The 14313-nt window shown below is 52.6% G+C and overlaps 1 protein-coding gene across 1 annotated transcript; it reads left to right on the top strand.

Annotated features, from left to right (window-relative positions):
* The first annotated feature begins 235 nt into the window (after nt 1-235).
* On the top strand, nt 236-14167 carry maml1 (mastermind-like transcriptional coactivator 1). The gene is given in 7 exon segments (XM_083915347.1): nt 236-542; nt 1636-1960; nt 4032-5402; nt 7730-7885; nt 7887-7979; nt 9882-10011; nt 11037-14167. Coding segments are annotated over 6 exon segments (3120 nt in total). The 5' UTR covers nt 236-542; nt 1636-1642; the 3' UTR covers nt 12089-14167.
* Nucleotides 14168-14313: the final 146 nt, after the last annotated feature.

The raw sequence follows: 14313 nt of genomic DNA, 5'->3' as shown, positions 1-14313 counted from the left end.
CGCTGTCTATTGGCTGTCTGTGCTGTCAGTCACCGGTGAGGGCGGGAGCAGCGACGGTCCTCGCTGTCTATTGGCTGTCTGTGCTGTCAGTCACCGGTGAGGGCGGGAGCAGCGACATCCCTCGCTGTCTATTGGCTGTCTGTGCTGTCAGTCACCGCTGAGGGCGGGAGCAGCGACATTCCTCCCGTCTCTGATGGAAAAGAAAAAAAAAGAGAAAGTTTCCAAGATGGCGGAGTAGCCCTGCCTGTCCGCTGGACAACAATAGAAACAGACGGGACAGTTAACCCGCTCTAACCGGGCCGATCCGCGCTAAAACACCGGCACACATCCCGACTCGGGCTCGGCCACAGGAGGGGAGGAATATCCGCGCCGGGGAAGAAAAATAAATATAAAGTATGATGCTGTATTTAAATGTTTCGGGTTAGCCACCGTTAGCAGCTAACGGCTAAGGGGTTAGCAGCTAACGGCTAACACGGAGGCGGAGGATCAGCTGTTTGTAGAACAGATGCTGTAGAAGGAGCGGACAGCCACACTTTTTCACAGTAAGTGAATTTAAATCCGCTTAAATCATCTGGGGAAGTCTTGTTGTTTGTTTTAAGATAAAATAATGTTTCAAAAATGGAGAAATTTGCTGCCCAAGTTTGTGAAGTCAGTCAGAAGCTAACTAGAGCTAACTTAGCTCAGAGCTAACCCAAAGCTAACTACTTTAATACTCAAAAAATAAAAGTTTCAGGCAAGTTCTGGAGCCGTGAGGAAGCTCACACCGGAGGTTACATTAGTGTTTACCCGGACACGGACGTGAAGGCGGCGGCTAACGCGAGCTAGCCCCAGAAACCACCTCCTTTTAGCCGTTTTTAGCGGATTTTCGACGGTGAAAGTTGAGTTTGAGTGCAGGAATGTTGCTCACTCACTGAGCCCATAGACAGCAGCTCCCTGTCCGCGGATCTGGAGTTTAAAAGGTGTTTATTGACTAAAAGTAGTGATTTGCTGTCATGCAGGGCTCCGTGTTTGATCTGGGCTCAAACTCATAACAACAAAAACACATTTTTATGATGTAGCACCTTTTGACAGGGACACAAAGCTCCTCACGATCACAGTTAATTCAAATTAAAGTCATTAAAGGAGACAACATGACAAGCAGGAGGCGTTTTAAACACACACACGTGGCTCTCAACGCTCTTTCATTGGTTTGAAATTGAAATGTAACTTATTTATTCACAACAACAACAATAAAAAGTTTGTTTAGCAGAAGCGTGTTTGCATTAATTAGGTTGTTTTTGCACAGCGAGTTAAATGAGCTGCTGTGTTTGTAACGAGGTTCAGGGTTAAATCAAGGAGGCTGGATGATTTGTGCACCCAAAAACCTTCGTTTCCCTCTTCGGCAGTGAGTGCCGCTGTGACTGGAGGCCGTTAGCGAGACAAAGGTCGCCTCCATGGAGCCTCCTGCAGCAGCAGCAGCAGCAGCAGCAGCAGCGCAGGCGGCTTTGTAAAGGGTGAGGGGGGGTACATAGACGCCCAGAGGGAGAGAGAGGAAAGAGCCAAAGTCAGCGTTTTTTATGGACCAAACCTGAGCCGGGAAGTTTTTTACTGCAAGTCTTTATTGATGATGGCGGATTTTGTTACACCGCGACACAGCGCGGTGATGGAGAGGCTCCGCCGGAGGATCGAGCTCTTCCGGCAGCATCACAACAGCTGCGAGAGCCGCTACGAGAGCGCGACGCTGGAGCGGCTGGAGCTGGAGCGGCAGCAGACCTTCGCCCTGCACCAGCGCTGCCTGCAGGCCAAGGCCAAGCGCTCCAACAAGCACCGGCAGCCCCAGCCCAGCGGCGAGCAGGCCGGCCAGAGAGCAGCGGCAGCAGCCGGCGGCGGAGGAGGAGGAGGCGGCGGCGGCAGCAGCGCGGAGCCCGGGGAGAGCGGAGCGACGGCGGCGGAGCAGAGCCGGAACAGCACCCTGATAGCGGTGAGTGAGCACCGGACACAGAACACACAGACAGCCCGCTGTAAAGAGGCTTTATTTATTTATTTAATTTTAATGTGAGACAATAAAATGATCCACAAAGTGAAACTTGACAAACACATAATCAGGCACACATGAGATACACTCAGCGGCCACTTTATTAGGTACACCTGTCCACCTGCTCGTTTCATCTCTAACCAGCAACTCAGAGCATTTGGTAAAAGCACCTTTCTGGTCTTCTGACCACTCAAGACACTTTCACACACGTCACATTCACCCGTTCACACCACATTCACACATCTGCACCTACGTACCATCTAAACTATTCCAACAGTGCCTTGCCCAACGACACATGGACCCGTGGACCGAAGTACAAACAAACATTAAACGTTACAGGAAAAGACCCGCGGACCTGACGCAGAGATGTAAAGGTGTACTGTGAGCAGAGCGCGATCAATCCGCGTATTCGCACCAGACCGCCACAGTGCGGGCTCTTTCTGGACGGGTACAGAGCTGGACCGCGGTTCTTTTAACGTGGCGCACACACGGCGTTAATACGGCGAATGCACAGTCTTGTTTTGAGGTGTGGAATCACATTATAGCAGTACTTTTAATGTGATGACGTACAGGCAGCAAGAAGCATTCTCCGAGGCCCAGGTAGTGTGAGTACAAACGGGCCTGGAGGGGGGGACAAGGACCCTAAAGCACGGGGCACGGGACGGAGGCACAGTGGGAGGGCGCCCTCTGTCACACGTCTCCAGACTGATCTGAGAGTGAAACACGACGGAGCTCAGAGATCAGGACGGACTCATGAAATAAAACCACTCAGAGCGACGGACGTTCAAACGTTCACTGAACTTTTCTTTTGTTCTGAATAAAGTGATGAAAGCGTGGAGCTGCGTCTGTGCTGGAGACACTGAAGGACACGCTGAGGATAAAACCACCGCGTCTGCATATCTCACATATCTCACATATTTCACATATTTAACATGTTTAAGGCGACAGTGGAGGAGATAAAGTCTCCAGAGTGACTCGTCCTGGAGGTTTCGTCTCTTGCTTTATCACAAAAATCCAAAGAATCTCGTGTGTCGACGAAGCTTCGATCGCACTGAACTTCTGTTAAACTGGGATTTATTTCACTCTGACGGTTTGATTTTCTTCTGTGTGTCGGAGCGTTACGTCAGCGTTTTACCGTCAGTGTTTGTATGTAAACAGAAACTAAGGGCGCCCTCCCACTGTGCGTGCGTCCCGTGCCCCGTGCTTTAGGGTCCTTGTCCCCCCCTCCAGGCCCGTTTGTACTCACACTACCTGGCCCCGGAGAATGCTTCTTGCTGCCTATACGTCATCACGCCGTAACACGTCACACGCATTGATGACGTCATGGCGATGCGTGGCTTTGTTTCCAGATCTTTCCGTAGACCTCGGAGTTTTTGTGCGTCTTGTCGACTGTTTTTGAATCTTTTCATCGACCAAATCTGCAGTAAACACTCCACCTCCGCATCACACCAACGTGAACCTTTCACCGCCATTGTTTGAAATGTCCGCGCATGGTCCCTCCTTAAACTTTTATTTACCTTTTTTAAGTATCTGCTCTTAGTTCAACTTTTATCGCGACTGTTTCTGACCATTTAAAATGTTTGTGTTTGTGTTAAAAAGTGAAAAATGCTTCTTTATGTGACGACTTCACTCTGGAACAGAAACAAACTGCACAACAAGTCATTTTACGGAGACGGGCGTGGTCGTCCAGAACATGAGTGCGTGGTCGTCCAGAACGTGTGTGTGCGTGGTCGTCCAGAACATGACCGCGTGGTCGTCCAGAACGTGTGTGTGCGTGGTCGTCCAGAACGTGTGTGTGCGTGGTCGTCCAGAACATGAGCGCGTGGTCGTCCAGAACATGAGCGCGTGGTCGTCCAGAACATGAGCGCGTGGTCGTCCAGAACATAAGCGCGTGGTCGTCCAGAACATAAGGGCGGGGTAGGGCACGAGTAAAGTTCTGAACAGAATCAGGGGAAACAGAAACATCGATGTTTAAACGCTTAAGTGATGAAACCTGCGGCTCTCTTTGTTCCTCCAGCTGCAGGAGACGGTGAAGAGGAAGTTGGAGAGCGCCGGTTCTCCGCTGGGCAGAGATCAAGTCAACGGTTTCAGCGACGCTTTCCCTCCCAACAAGAAGGCGTGTCTGGACAACGGCACCGCCAACGGCTCCCCGCTGGACTCCAAGCTGGGCATCAGCGACTCCCTGAGCTCCAACGGGACCCACGGGGCGGCGGGGGAGGCGACGGGCGGCGGCGACGGCAGGGATTCGGGTTCGGACTTCCATCGGAAGGAGATGAAGCAGGAGCCCGACGACATCCTGCCCATCATGCCGCCGTCGGGAGGCGGCAACAACAGCCTGTTCCCCGACCTGAACCTGAACGAGCAGGAGTGGACGGAGCTGATGGAGGAGTTGAACTGCTCCGTGGTCTACGAGGACATCCAGGACATTCTCAACGACGGCTTCGAGGACCGCAAAGACCCCCTGGAGCTGGCGCCCACTCCAGGCGGCGCCGTGGGAGGGGGAGCGGGCGGCGCATCAGGCGGCGGGGGAGGCCAGGCGTCCCAGGGTCTGCTCCCTCCGGATCTGGCCAGCGTGAAGACGGAGTTCTCCCCGGCCTCGGTGGCTTTCGAGCAGGACTCTCGCACCGGCTCCCCCCACGTCAGGTCCGCCTCCTCCGGGCCGCCTCCCTCGCACCCCACCAGCTCCCCCGTCGCCTCCTCCTCCGCCTCCTCGCCGGCGCTGCCCCCGTCTCAGCCGGCTCCTCCGCCCAGGCAGCTCCAGCCTCCCCCCGCCCACCTCCTCCCCCCGGGCCCCCCGGTGCCCAAAGACCTGTCCCCCGCCCAGCAGCTCCAGCAGCTGGCCGCGCAGCAGCAGAGGGCCCAGCACCTCCACGGACAGATGCAGCACAAACAGGCGCCGCCGGGGGCCAAGTTCCACAACCCGGGGCCCCACGCCCACCCGGCGCCCTGGCCCCAGATGGCTAACACCTCCCAGAGCCCACTCGGGGGCCCGTTCGGTATGGACAAGCCCACGAGCCCCTCCCTGTACCCGCAGGACTTCAACCCCAGCGCCCCGAAGCAGCAGCTGCTGATGCCCGGTCAGCCCAACAAAGGCTCTCCCAAGGCGGGCGCCGGCGGCTACATGCCGGGGCCCGGGCCCGGACACCCCAACATGATGGGCCACCCGACGTCAGGGCCGCCTCTCAGCCACCCGCCGGCGCCGGGGGCCCAGGCTTCTGCCGCCATGCTGAACTACAACAACACCAAACCTCTGTCGCACTTCGAGGCGGGGCCCGGACCGCCGCGGCCCCCCAACGCCCAGAGCCAGAACAAGGCGGCGCTGCTGACGCTGCTCCGACAGCAGCAGCAGATCAAACAGAAGAACATGAACTTCCGTCAGCACATACAGGTGAGACACACACACACACACACACACACACACACACATACAGGTGAGACACACACACACACACACACAGGTGAGACACACACACACACACACACACACATACAGGTGAGACACACACACATACAGGTGAGACACACACACACACACACACACACACACACACATACAGGTGAGACACACACACACACACACACACACACACACACATACAGGTGAGACACACACACACAGGTGAGACAAACACACACACACACAGACACACACACACACAGACACACATACAGGTGAGACACACACACACACACACACACACACATACAGGTGAGAGACACACACACACATACAGGTGAGAGACACACACATACACACACACACACATACAGGTGAGACACACACACACACACATACAGGTGAGAAACACACACACACACACACATACAGGTGAGACACACACACACACACACATACAGGTGAGACACACACACACACACACAGGTGAGACACACACACACACACACACACACACACACACACACAGGTGAGAGTCACAGACACACACACACACACATACAGGTGAGACACACACACACACACACAGGTGAGACACACACACACACACACAGGTGAGAGTCACAGACACACACACACACACACACACAGGTGAGACACACACACACACAGACACAGGTGAGACACACACACACAATATAAAAAAAACAGATCTTTATAAGTAGAACTTTGTTTTTTTTCTTCATTGAACAAAAACATGAAAGTTTAAAACTCTTTAAAGTTTAAAATCATCATCAGGGTCTTTTTCTGCAAATACATCAAATCATCCACCAACAGTTTGGATCATTTAACCGTTAACGCAGAAATGGATTAGCCTCTATTATAGTCAAGAGCACCCAGCCCTAGTATCTGCATCACATCCTGCTCCCCCCCCCCCCCCCCCCCCCCCCCGGTGAAACGTCAGGACTCTGCAGCGTGGATTCAAACGGTGGCGTTCGGTCGGTCCGGCCCGTGACTGGTCCCAGTCCAACAGGTGCAGATGGAGACCGTCCAGAGCCGTTTGTGGAGCTCTTTTGTTCTGCTGCTTCAGACCGGCCTGGGCCCCACGCTCTCACGTGCGCTCTCACATGCGCTCTCACATGCACGTGTGTGTGTGTGAAGCAGCTGGTTGTTCAGGCTCACACAGAGGGCGAAGGGAGGCCGTGACAAAGCAGCCTTTCATATTCTCTCTGCTGCTGCTGCTGAACGTTACAACTTTGAGACAAACTTTAGTTTTGTCCTTTTAAAACCAGCACAAAAAGATGCAAAATGACTAAAAATAGATGCAAAACCAGCACAAAAAGATGCAAAATGACTAAAAATAGATGCAAAACCAGCACAAAAAGATGCAAAATGACTAAAAATAGATGCAAAACCAGCACAAAAAGATGCAAAATGACTAAAAATAGATGCAAAACCAGCACAAAAAGATGCAAAATGACTAAAAATAGATGCAAAACCACCACAAAAAGATGCAAAATGACTAAAAATAGATGCAAAACCAGCACAAAAAGATGCAAAATGACTAAAAATAGATGCAAAACCAGCACAAAAAGATGCAAAATGACTAAAAATAGATGCAAAACCAGCACAAAAAGATGCAAAATGACTAAAAAATAGATGCAAAACCAGCACAAAAAGATGCAAAATGACTAAAAATAGATGCAAAACCAGCACAAAAAGATGCAAAATGACTAAAAATAGATGCAAAACCACCACAAAAGATGCAAAATGACTAAAAATAGATGCAAAACCATCACAAAAGATGCAAAATGACTAAAAATAGATGCAAAACCAGCACAAAAAGATGCAAAATGGCTGAAAATAGATGCAAAACCAGCACAAAAAGATGCAAAATGACTAAAAATAGATGCAAAACCACCACAAAAAGATGCAAAATGACTAAAAATAGATGCAAAACTACCACAAAAAGATGCAAAATGACTAAAAATAGATGCAAAACCAGCACAAAAAGATGCAAAATGACTAAAAATAGATGCAAAACCACCACAAAAAGATGCAAAATGACTAAAAATAGATGCAAAACTACCACAAAAAGATGCAAAATGACTAAAAATAGATGCAAAACCAGCACAAAAAGATGCAAAATGACTAACAAATAGATGCAAAACCACCACAAAAAGATGCAAAATGACTAAAAATAGATGCAAAACCACCACAAAAAGATGCAAAATGACTAAAAATAGATGCAAAACCAGCACAAAAAGATGCAAAATGTTTAAATGTTAATAAAACTTCTTCTTCTTCTTCGTCTCCAGGACCAGAACTCGTACCCTGCTCCTCCTCACGGCCCCGGCCCCGCCAACGCCATGACGTCTGCGCCCGGGAACAACGCCATGACGGCCCAGCCCGGGCCCAACGCCATGGCGACCAACCACGGTAACGCAGCGTACCTGAGCAGTCAGGCGGCGGCCGGTGGCGGCGCTGAAGCAGCAGCAGCATCAACAGCAGATCCTGGAGCAGCAGAAGCAGCAGTACATGCAGAGACAGCAGCTGCTCGCCGAACAGGTGAACATTATTATTATTATTATTATTATATATTCATCTGTTTTGAGTCGTGTTGTAGAGTGTCTGACAGCAGAGGGAGCTGTTCACTCAGAAACCAGAGCTTCTCTGACCGTGTTCAAAATGATCACGCACATTTGAATTAAGTGAACTCAATGTCAGACACCTGTGACCAGTTAGTTTCCAGGTGAGCCCAGTTAAGGGAAAACTGCTTCTGCGTCAGGTGGAGTCCTGTTCTGGGCGGGGATCATGGGGAGAGAGCTGGTCGGCATTCATTCATTCATTCATTCATTCATTTTCAACCGCTTATCCCGGGGTCGGGGTCTCGGGGGCTGGAGCCGATCCCAGCTGACATCGGCGTGAGGCGGGGTCCACCCTGGACAGGACGCCAGTCTATCACAGGACACATAGAGACGAACAGAGACAGACAACCATTCACACCTACGGGTGATTTAGAGTCATCAATGAACCGAACACCTGCACGTCTTTGGACTGTGGGAGGAAACCGGAGAACCCGGAGAAAACCCACGCAGACACGGGGACAACATGCAAACTCCACACAGAAGGGCCCCCAGCCGGGATTCAAACCAGGAACCCTCTCGCTGTGAGGCAAAAGTGCTGACCACTACACCACCGTGTCGCCCAGGTGTGAAAATGACCTCTGTAAAGTACGTGGAGGTTCTGACTGACCACTTTCTTCCATGGTACCAAAGGAAGAACCGTGCTCTCCGTAACAAAGTCATCTTCATGCACGACAGCGCACCAGCTCATGCTGCAAGGACCACCTCTGCATCATGAGCTGTGACGGGCATCAGAGGAGAGAAGCCCCATCCTCCCCTGACCTCAGCCCTACTGAGGACCTTCGGAGCATCCTCATGCTAAAGATGTATGAGGGTGGGAGGCAGCTCCCATCCAAAGAGCAGCTCTGGAGGCGATTCTGACGTCCTGCAAAGACATTCGAGCAGAAACAGTCCAAACACTCACGGAGGTCACTGGATGGAGGAATCGTGAAGCTGCTGTCAGAGAAGGGTCCTGAGTTCAGACCTAACTTAAGCTGTTAAGGTCAACTATGACCTCCTCATGCTGCAAATTCAAAACATGAGCTTTTTCACTCATTAACGACCTTTAAATGTGATGAAACGGCGTTTTTCATTGGAGCTTTGTTGAACAGTCGATGACTTGAAAATGATGCTGACTCTCGTTTGCATCGACTATTTAGGAAAATCTGAGGAAAATATCATTTGCATTATAATTTGGAACACAGTGTAAATGCAAATGAACTCACCCGTCTGTCTGTGTGTCTCTCTCTCTCTCTCTCTCCTTATTTCTGTCTCTCTCTCTCTCTCTCTCTCTCCTTATTTCTGTCTCTCTCTCTCTCTCTCTCTCTCCTTATTTCTGTCTCTCTCTCTCTCTCTCTCTCTCTCTCTCGCTCTCTCTCTCTCTCTGTCTCTTTCACCTTCTTTCTCTCTCCCTCTCACCCGTCTGTCTGTGTGTGTCTCTCTTTCTGTCTCTCTCTCTCTCTCTCGCTCTCTCTCTCTCTCTCTCCTAATTTCTGTCTCGCTCTCTCTCTCTCTCTCTCTCTGTCTCTCTCTCTCTCTCTCGCTCTCTCTCTCTCTCTCTCTCTCTCTCCTAATTTCTGTCTCGCTCTCTCTCTCTCTCTCTCTCTCTCTCTCTCTCTCTCTCTCTCTCACCTTCTCTCTCTCTCTCACCTTCTCTCTCTCTCTTTCACCTTCTCTCTCTCGCTGTCTGTCTCACCCGTCTGTCTCACCCGTCTGTCTCACCCGTCTGTCTCACCCGTCTGTCTCACCCGTCTGTCTCACCCGTCTGTCTCTCGCCCGTCTGTGTCGCACCCGTCTGTGTCTCACCCGTCTGTGTCTCACCCGTCTGTGTCTCACCCGTCTGCAGGAGAAGCAGCGTCAGCAGGACCAGCAGCTGCAGAGACACCTGACCCGTCCTCCTCCTCAGTACCAGGACCAGCCGGGACAACCGGCCAATCAGAACCCTTTCCCTCAGCCGCCCGTCAACCAGTTCACAGGTACGACGCTCCTCAGCCAATAGGAAGAGACGCTGCGTCCACACGCACACGCGTATGAACGCAGACTGAGCGGAGACTGTACGCGGACTGAGCGGAGACTGTACGCGGACTGAACGGAGACTGTACGCGGACTGAACGGAGACTGAACGCGGACTGACCGGAGACTGAACGGAGATTGAACGCGGACTGAACGCGGACCTGAACGCGGACTGTATGCGGACTGAACGCGGACTGTATGCGGACTGAACGCGGACTGACCGGAGACTGAACGCGGACTGACCGGAGACTGAACGCGGACTGACCGGAGACTGAACGCGGACTGAATGCGGACTGAGCGGAGACTGTACGCGGACTGAACGCGGACTGAGCGGAGACTGTACGCGGACTGAACGCGGACTGAGCGGAGACTGTACGCGGACTGAACGCGGACTGAGCGGAGACTGTACGCGGACTAAACGCGGACTAAACGCGGACTAAACGCGGACTGAGCGGAGACTGTACGCGGACTGTACGCGGACTGAGCGGAGACTGAACGCGGACTGAACGGAGGCTGAACGCAGCGTTATTAGTGGTCAACAAAGACGTTCAGCGGCCGAGCTAATCCGTGTTAGCCCTTTGTGGCTGTTAGCGACTCTCGGACTTTCTCTTCACGTGTTTGATCAATAAAAAAACGTCTCCGTGGATCTTTGGACGGATTTTCACCAAACTTACAGATAAACATCCGTGCTTAAGACGTGTTCTGTCTCTGAAACAGGAAGTCTGTTATCAGTGTGATCAGAAACTGTTATAGAGAACAAACAAACGTGTGTGTGTGTGTGTGTGTGTGTGTGTGTGTGTGTGTGTGTGTGTGTGTGATTTGACTGTTAAATTACAGCAGCTGTTGACTTCTGATGAACCGTCCGTTTGTCCTCAGAGGTGTTTTTCACTCACGCTCGAGTCTGAATGTTTGTGTTCGTGTCGTTTCTCCGCAGCTGAATAAAGTTTCACTTCGCATGAATAAAAGTTCATTTTGTTTTTCTTCGCAGCTTCCTCTCAGCCAATGGGCAGCGTCGGCTCCATGGGAGGCCCCGCCCCCGGCGCCCAGCGCATGTTCCCTCAGAACCAAGGCATGATGGGTATGAGCATGGGTCAGGGCGGCGGGCCGGCCGGCGGCGTGGCTCCGCCCCCAACGGGGAGTCAGGGTGACATCAGTCTGTCGTCCTGCGGGGGTGGAGGCGGCGGGGGCGGCGTGGACGTGCAGCAGGTGCTCTACAACAACATGAGCCTTCACCCCAACCACCCGGCGCACCCGTCCCACCCGCCCCAGCAACCCGGCCTGCAGCGCCAGCCTCTGGGCGCCATGAGCGCCTCCTACAGGCAGAACCTTCTGGCTCAGCAGCAGCAGCACCTGAAGACGCAGCCCAACGCCGCCATGTTGAAGCAGCAGCAGCTCGCCGCAGCTGCCGCCGCACGCATGCCGGGTTCCATGCAGAACAGCATGGGCGCCAACCTGCCCGGCAGCATGCAGGGCGCCCCGAGCGCCGCCTGGCAGCAGCAGCTGGCCAACCAGCCGCCCTCCAGTAACGCCGGTCTGCCGCCCAACGCCTTCAGCAACGCCCCCAACGCCTTCCACATGCAGCAGCAGTCTCGCATTCCCAAGATGCCGCCTGGCGCCGCGCCCTTCGGTGCGAATCCCGGCGGGCGTCCCATGGGAGCTCTGAATCCCGCGCAACAGATGATGCAGACAAACATGGCGGCCGCCCAGCAGAGGGCGGCGCCCAACCCTCAGAGCCACGGCCAGCCGATGGCCAATCAGCAGCAGACTCAACAGCAACAGGCCAATCAGAGCCAGGCTGTGCTCCCCGACCTGGCGGCGTTCGGACAGCCGCAGGGCAACAGCCGCCAGGGGCTGCAGTGTAACCAAGGTTACCAGGTGAGCAGGACTGCCAATCAGCAGCAGCAGCAGGTGTCGTTCGGATACAACGTGGCGTCGGGGAGCTTCGCCGGGGAGAGCGAGCTGGTGGACTCCCTGCTGAAGGGCCAGAGCACGCAGGAGTGGATGGCCGACCTCGACGAACTGCTTGCCAGCCACCACTAGTCCGACGCACCCGCGGGGACGAGAGGCCGCACTGCTGCACCCGGAGGACGAGCCGCCGCGGATGCCCAGCGGACGCCCAGCGGACGCCCAGCGGACGCTCAGCGGACGCCCAGCGGACGCCGCATCGTAAAGATTTCACTGTTGTGACACTTTGAGAACAAAGATCCAGACAGGAGGTCGGTGCGTTAGCGTTAGCGTTAGCATTAGCCACACAGCCGCCGGTCTGTAAAGTCGTGAAGGTCGACTTTATCACTGCGGCGGTCGGCGCGCTGGTCAGCTGACTCACTGGTAACCATGGTAACAAAGAGAACCAGTTCAGGCTCCATCCTCAGACACTTGCATCAAAGTCAAACATTATGATTCTTTTTCAAAACGCACGAAGAAAAAAGTGTTTTTCCTCGTTTCACACGTCACAGATACAAAAACGACACAGTTCCACTTTATCGACACGAACGCTTCTTTAAAGATTCTCCGTGTCTAAATCCACCAACGAGGGACTCTGAACGCAGCCTCAGGAATGACCCGCTGTACCCGCCCCCCACCACCACCACCTACGGACGCCAGCGCCACTCGCTCGCCGTTCCAAGAACCTGCACAGGTCGATTTTCAGAAAGCCGAACATTTCCGTTCTTTCGCATCATCGACGCTTCACAAACACTTTCCCGACCGTCTGCGTGCAGCGCTCCCATTGGTCCTCACACACACACCAACAGTGATGACGCTGGTTGGATGAACGGCGTTTGAGATCCGTGAAGGACGGTCGCCGAATCCTAAAGTTCGTGAAGTTCTGCGCAGAAATTCGTACGGAAACACGCGCAGACTCGATCAAGTCAAAAAACGGCCACACCTGAGAAACAGCGCTGCGTGACGCCGTCTCTGCGTGACGCCGTCTCAGCGTGACGGTGACGGTTAGCCAGGAAAAACACGTGGTTAGGATCAGAAAAAAGGTCGTGGTTTGGGTTTGTACGGACGGGAATCGAACCCCCGCTCCCCGACTTAAAGCCCTGTGTTTTAGAAACATCCAAAATCTGAATCTTCGTCCGATTTTGGACCAAATTTGGTGACGACTGAACCACAGTCCAATCCTACGTTAGCAACCGTAACTAGGCAGCGGAGGTCACCAGAAAACAAGTGTTTCTCAGTTACGTTGGATTTTTGCGCTCGCCGTTGTGTTGCCGACGCACGCTCCGAGGGTTTGAGCGTCCTCTGCGTTCACAGTTCAGGCTCAGACGTCGGACGCACACGTGACCAGCCTCAAAGTGGCGATGCGCATATTTAATCAGATTATTCCCGTTTGTTCGTGTCAAAGTCGACTTCAGACACAAATATTCACGTTTGTTTATTAATATAAATATAATAAATTCTGTTCAGCTACGGACAAAAGAGGTCAAAGGTCAGAACGGGAGAACAGAGAGGCGTTGCCATGGAGACGATACGCCGCCGCGTCGCTGCGAATCTTTGGTCCGAACTTTGCAGAAAAGGCTTTAAAACGGCGTCCGGTCACTGAATTTAGAGTTGAGTCCTCGTGGTTCTCACTCTGTAAACGCCGTCGGACCTTCGCCTCCCGTCCGTGTTCGTCGTTCGATTCCTCGCCTTTTAGAACCTGCAAGCGACTTCTTAAGGTGGAACTGAATCAGTCGTTCAGCCTTTTTAAGGTGGAACTGAATCAGTCGCCCGGCCTTTTTAAGGTGGAACTGAATCGGTCGCCCGGCCTTTTTAAGGTGGAACTGAATCGGTCGCCCGGCCTTTTTAAGGTGGAACTGAATCGGTCGCCCGGCCTTTTTAAGGTGGAACTGAATCTGTCGTCCAGCCTTTTTAAGGTGGACCTGCGAGTTGCGTCCTGGTTCTTAAGGTGGAACTGTGTCCCGGCCCTTCTATCTACTGTACGAGACGTTTGTCGTGTATTTTATTTTAATGTTATTTGTGGACGTGTTCACGCCGACCTCCTGACGGGTCCGCGGCGCCCGGCGGCGCTCGGCCCCCAGGCGTTTTCTGGGTTGAACTGTAAATGTGTATAAATCTATTTTTTGTATGTTTCCTTTGATCCGGAGAAGAAAGATGTTATTTTTATATAATGCTGCGAGTTTTGTAAATGTTTTATACTTTTGATAACGTTTCTGTAAAACAAGAGTATTATGTAAATATAGTTCTTTAGAAACACTGTGTGTGTGTGTGTGTGTGTGTGTGTGTGTGTGTGTGTGTGTGTGTGTGTGTGTGTGTGTGTG

The sequence above is a fragment of the Echiichthys vipera genome (genome assembly GCF_963691815.1).
Source record: "Echiichthys vipera genome assembly, chromosome: 6".
NCBI classification, from domain to species: Eukaryota; Metazoa; Chordata; class Actinopteri; order Perciformes; family Trachinidae; genus Echiichthys; species Echiichthys vipera.
Note: the sequence above shows the minus strand (reverse complement) of the source record. Positions and strands in the feature narration are given on the sequence as shown.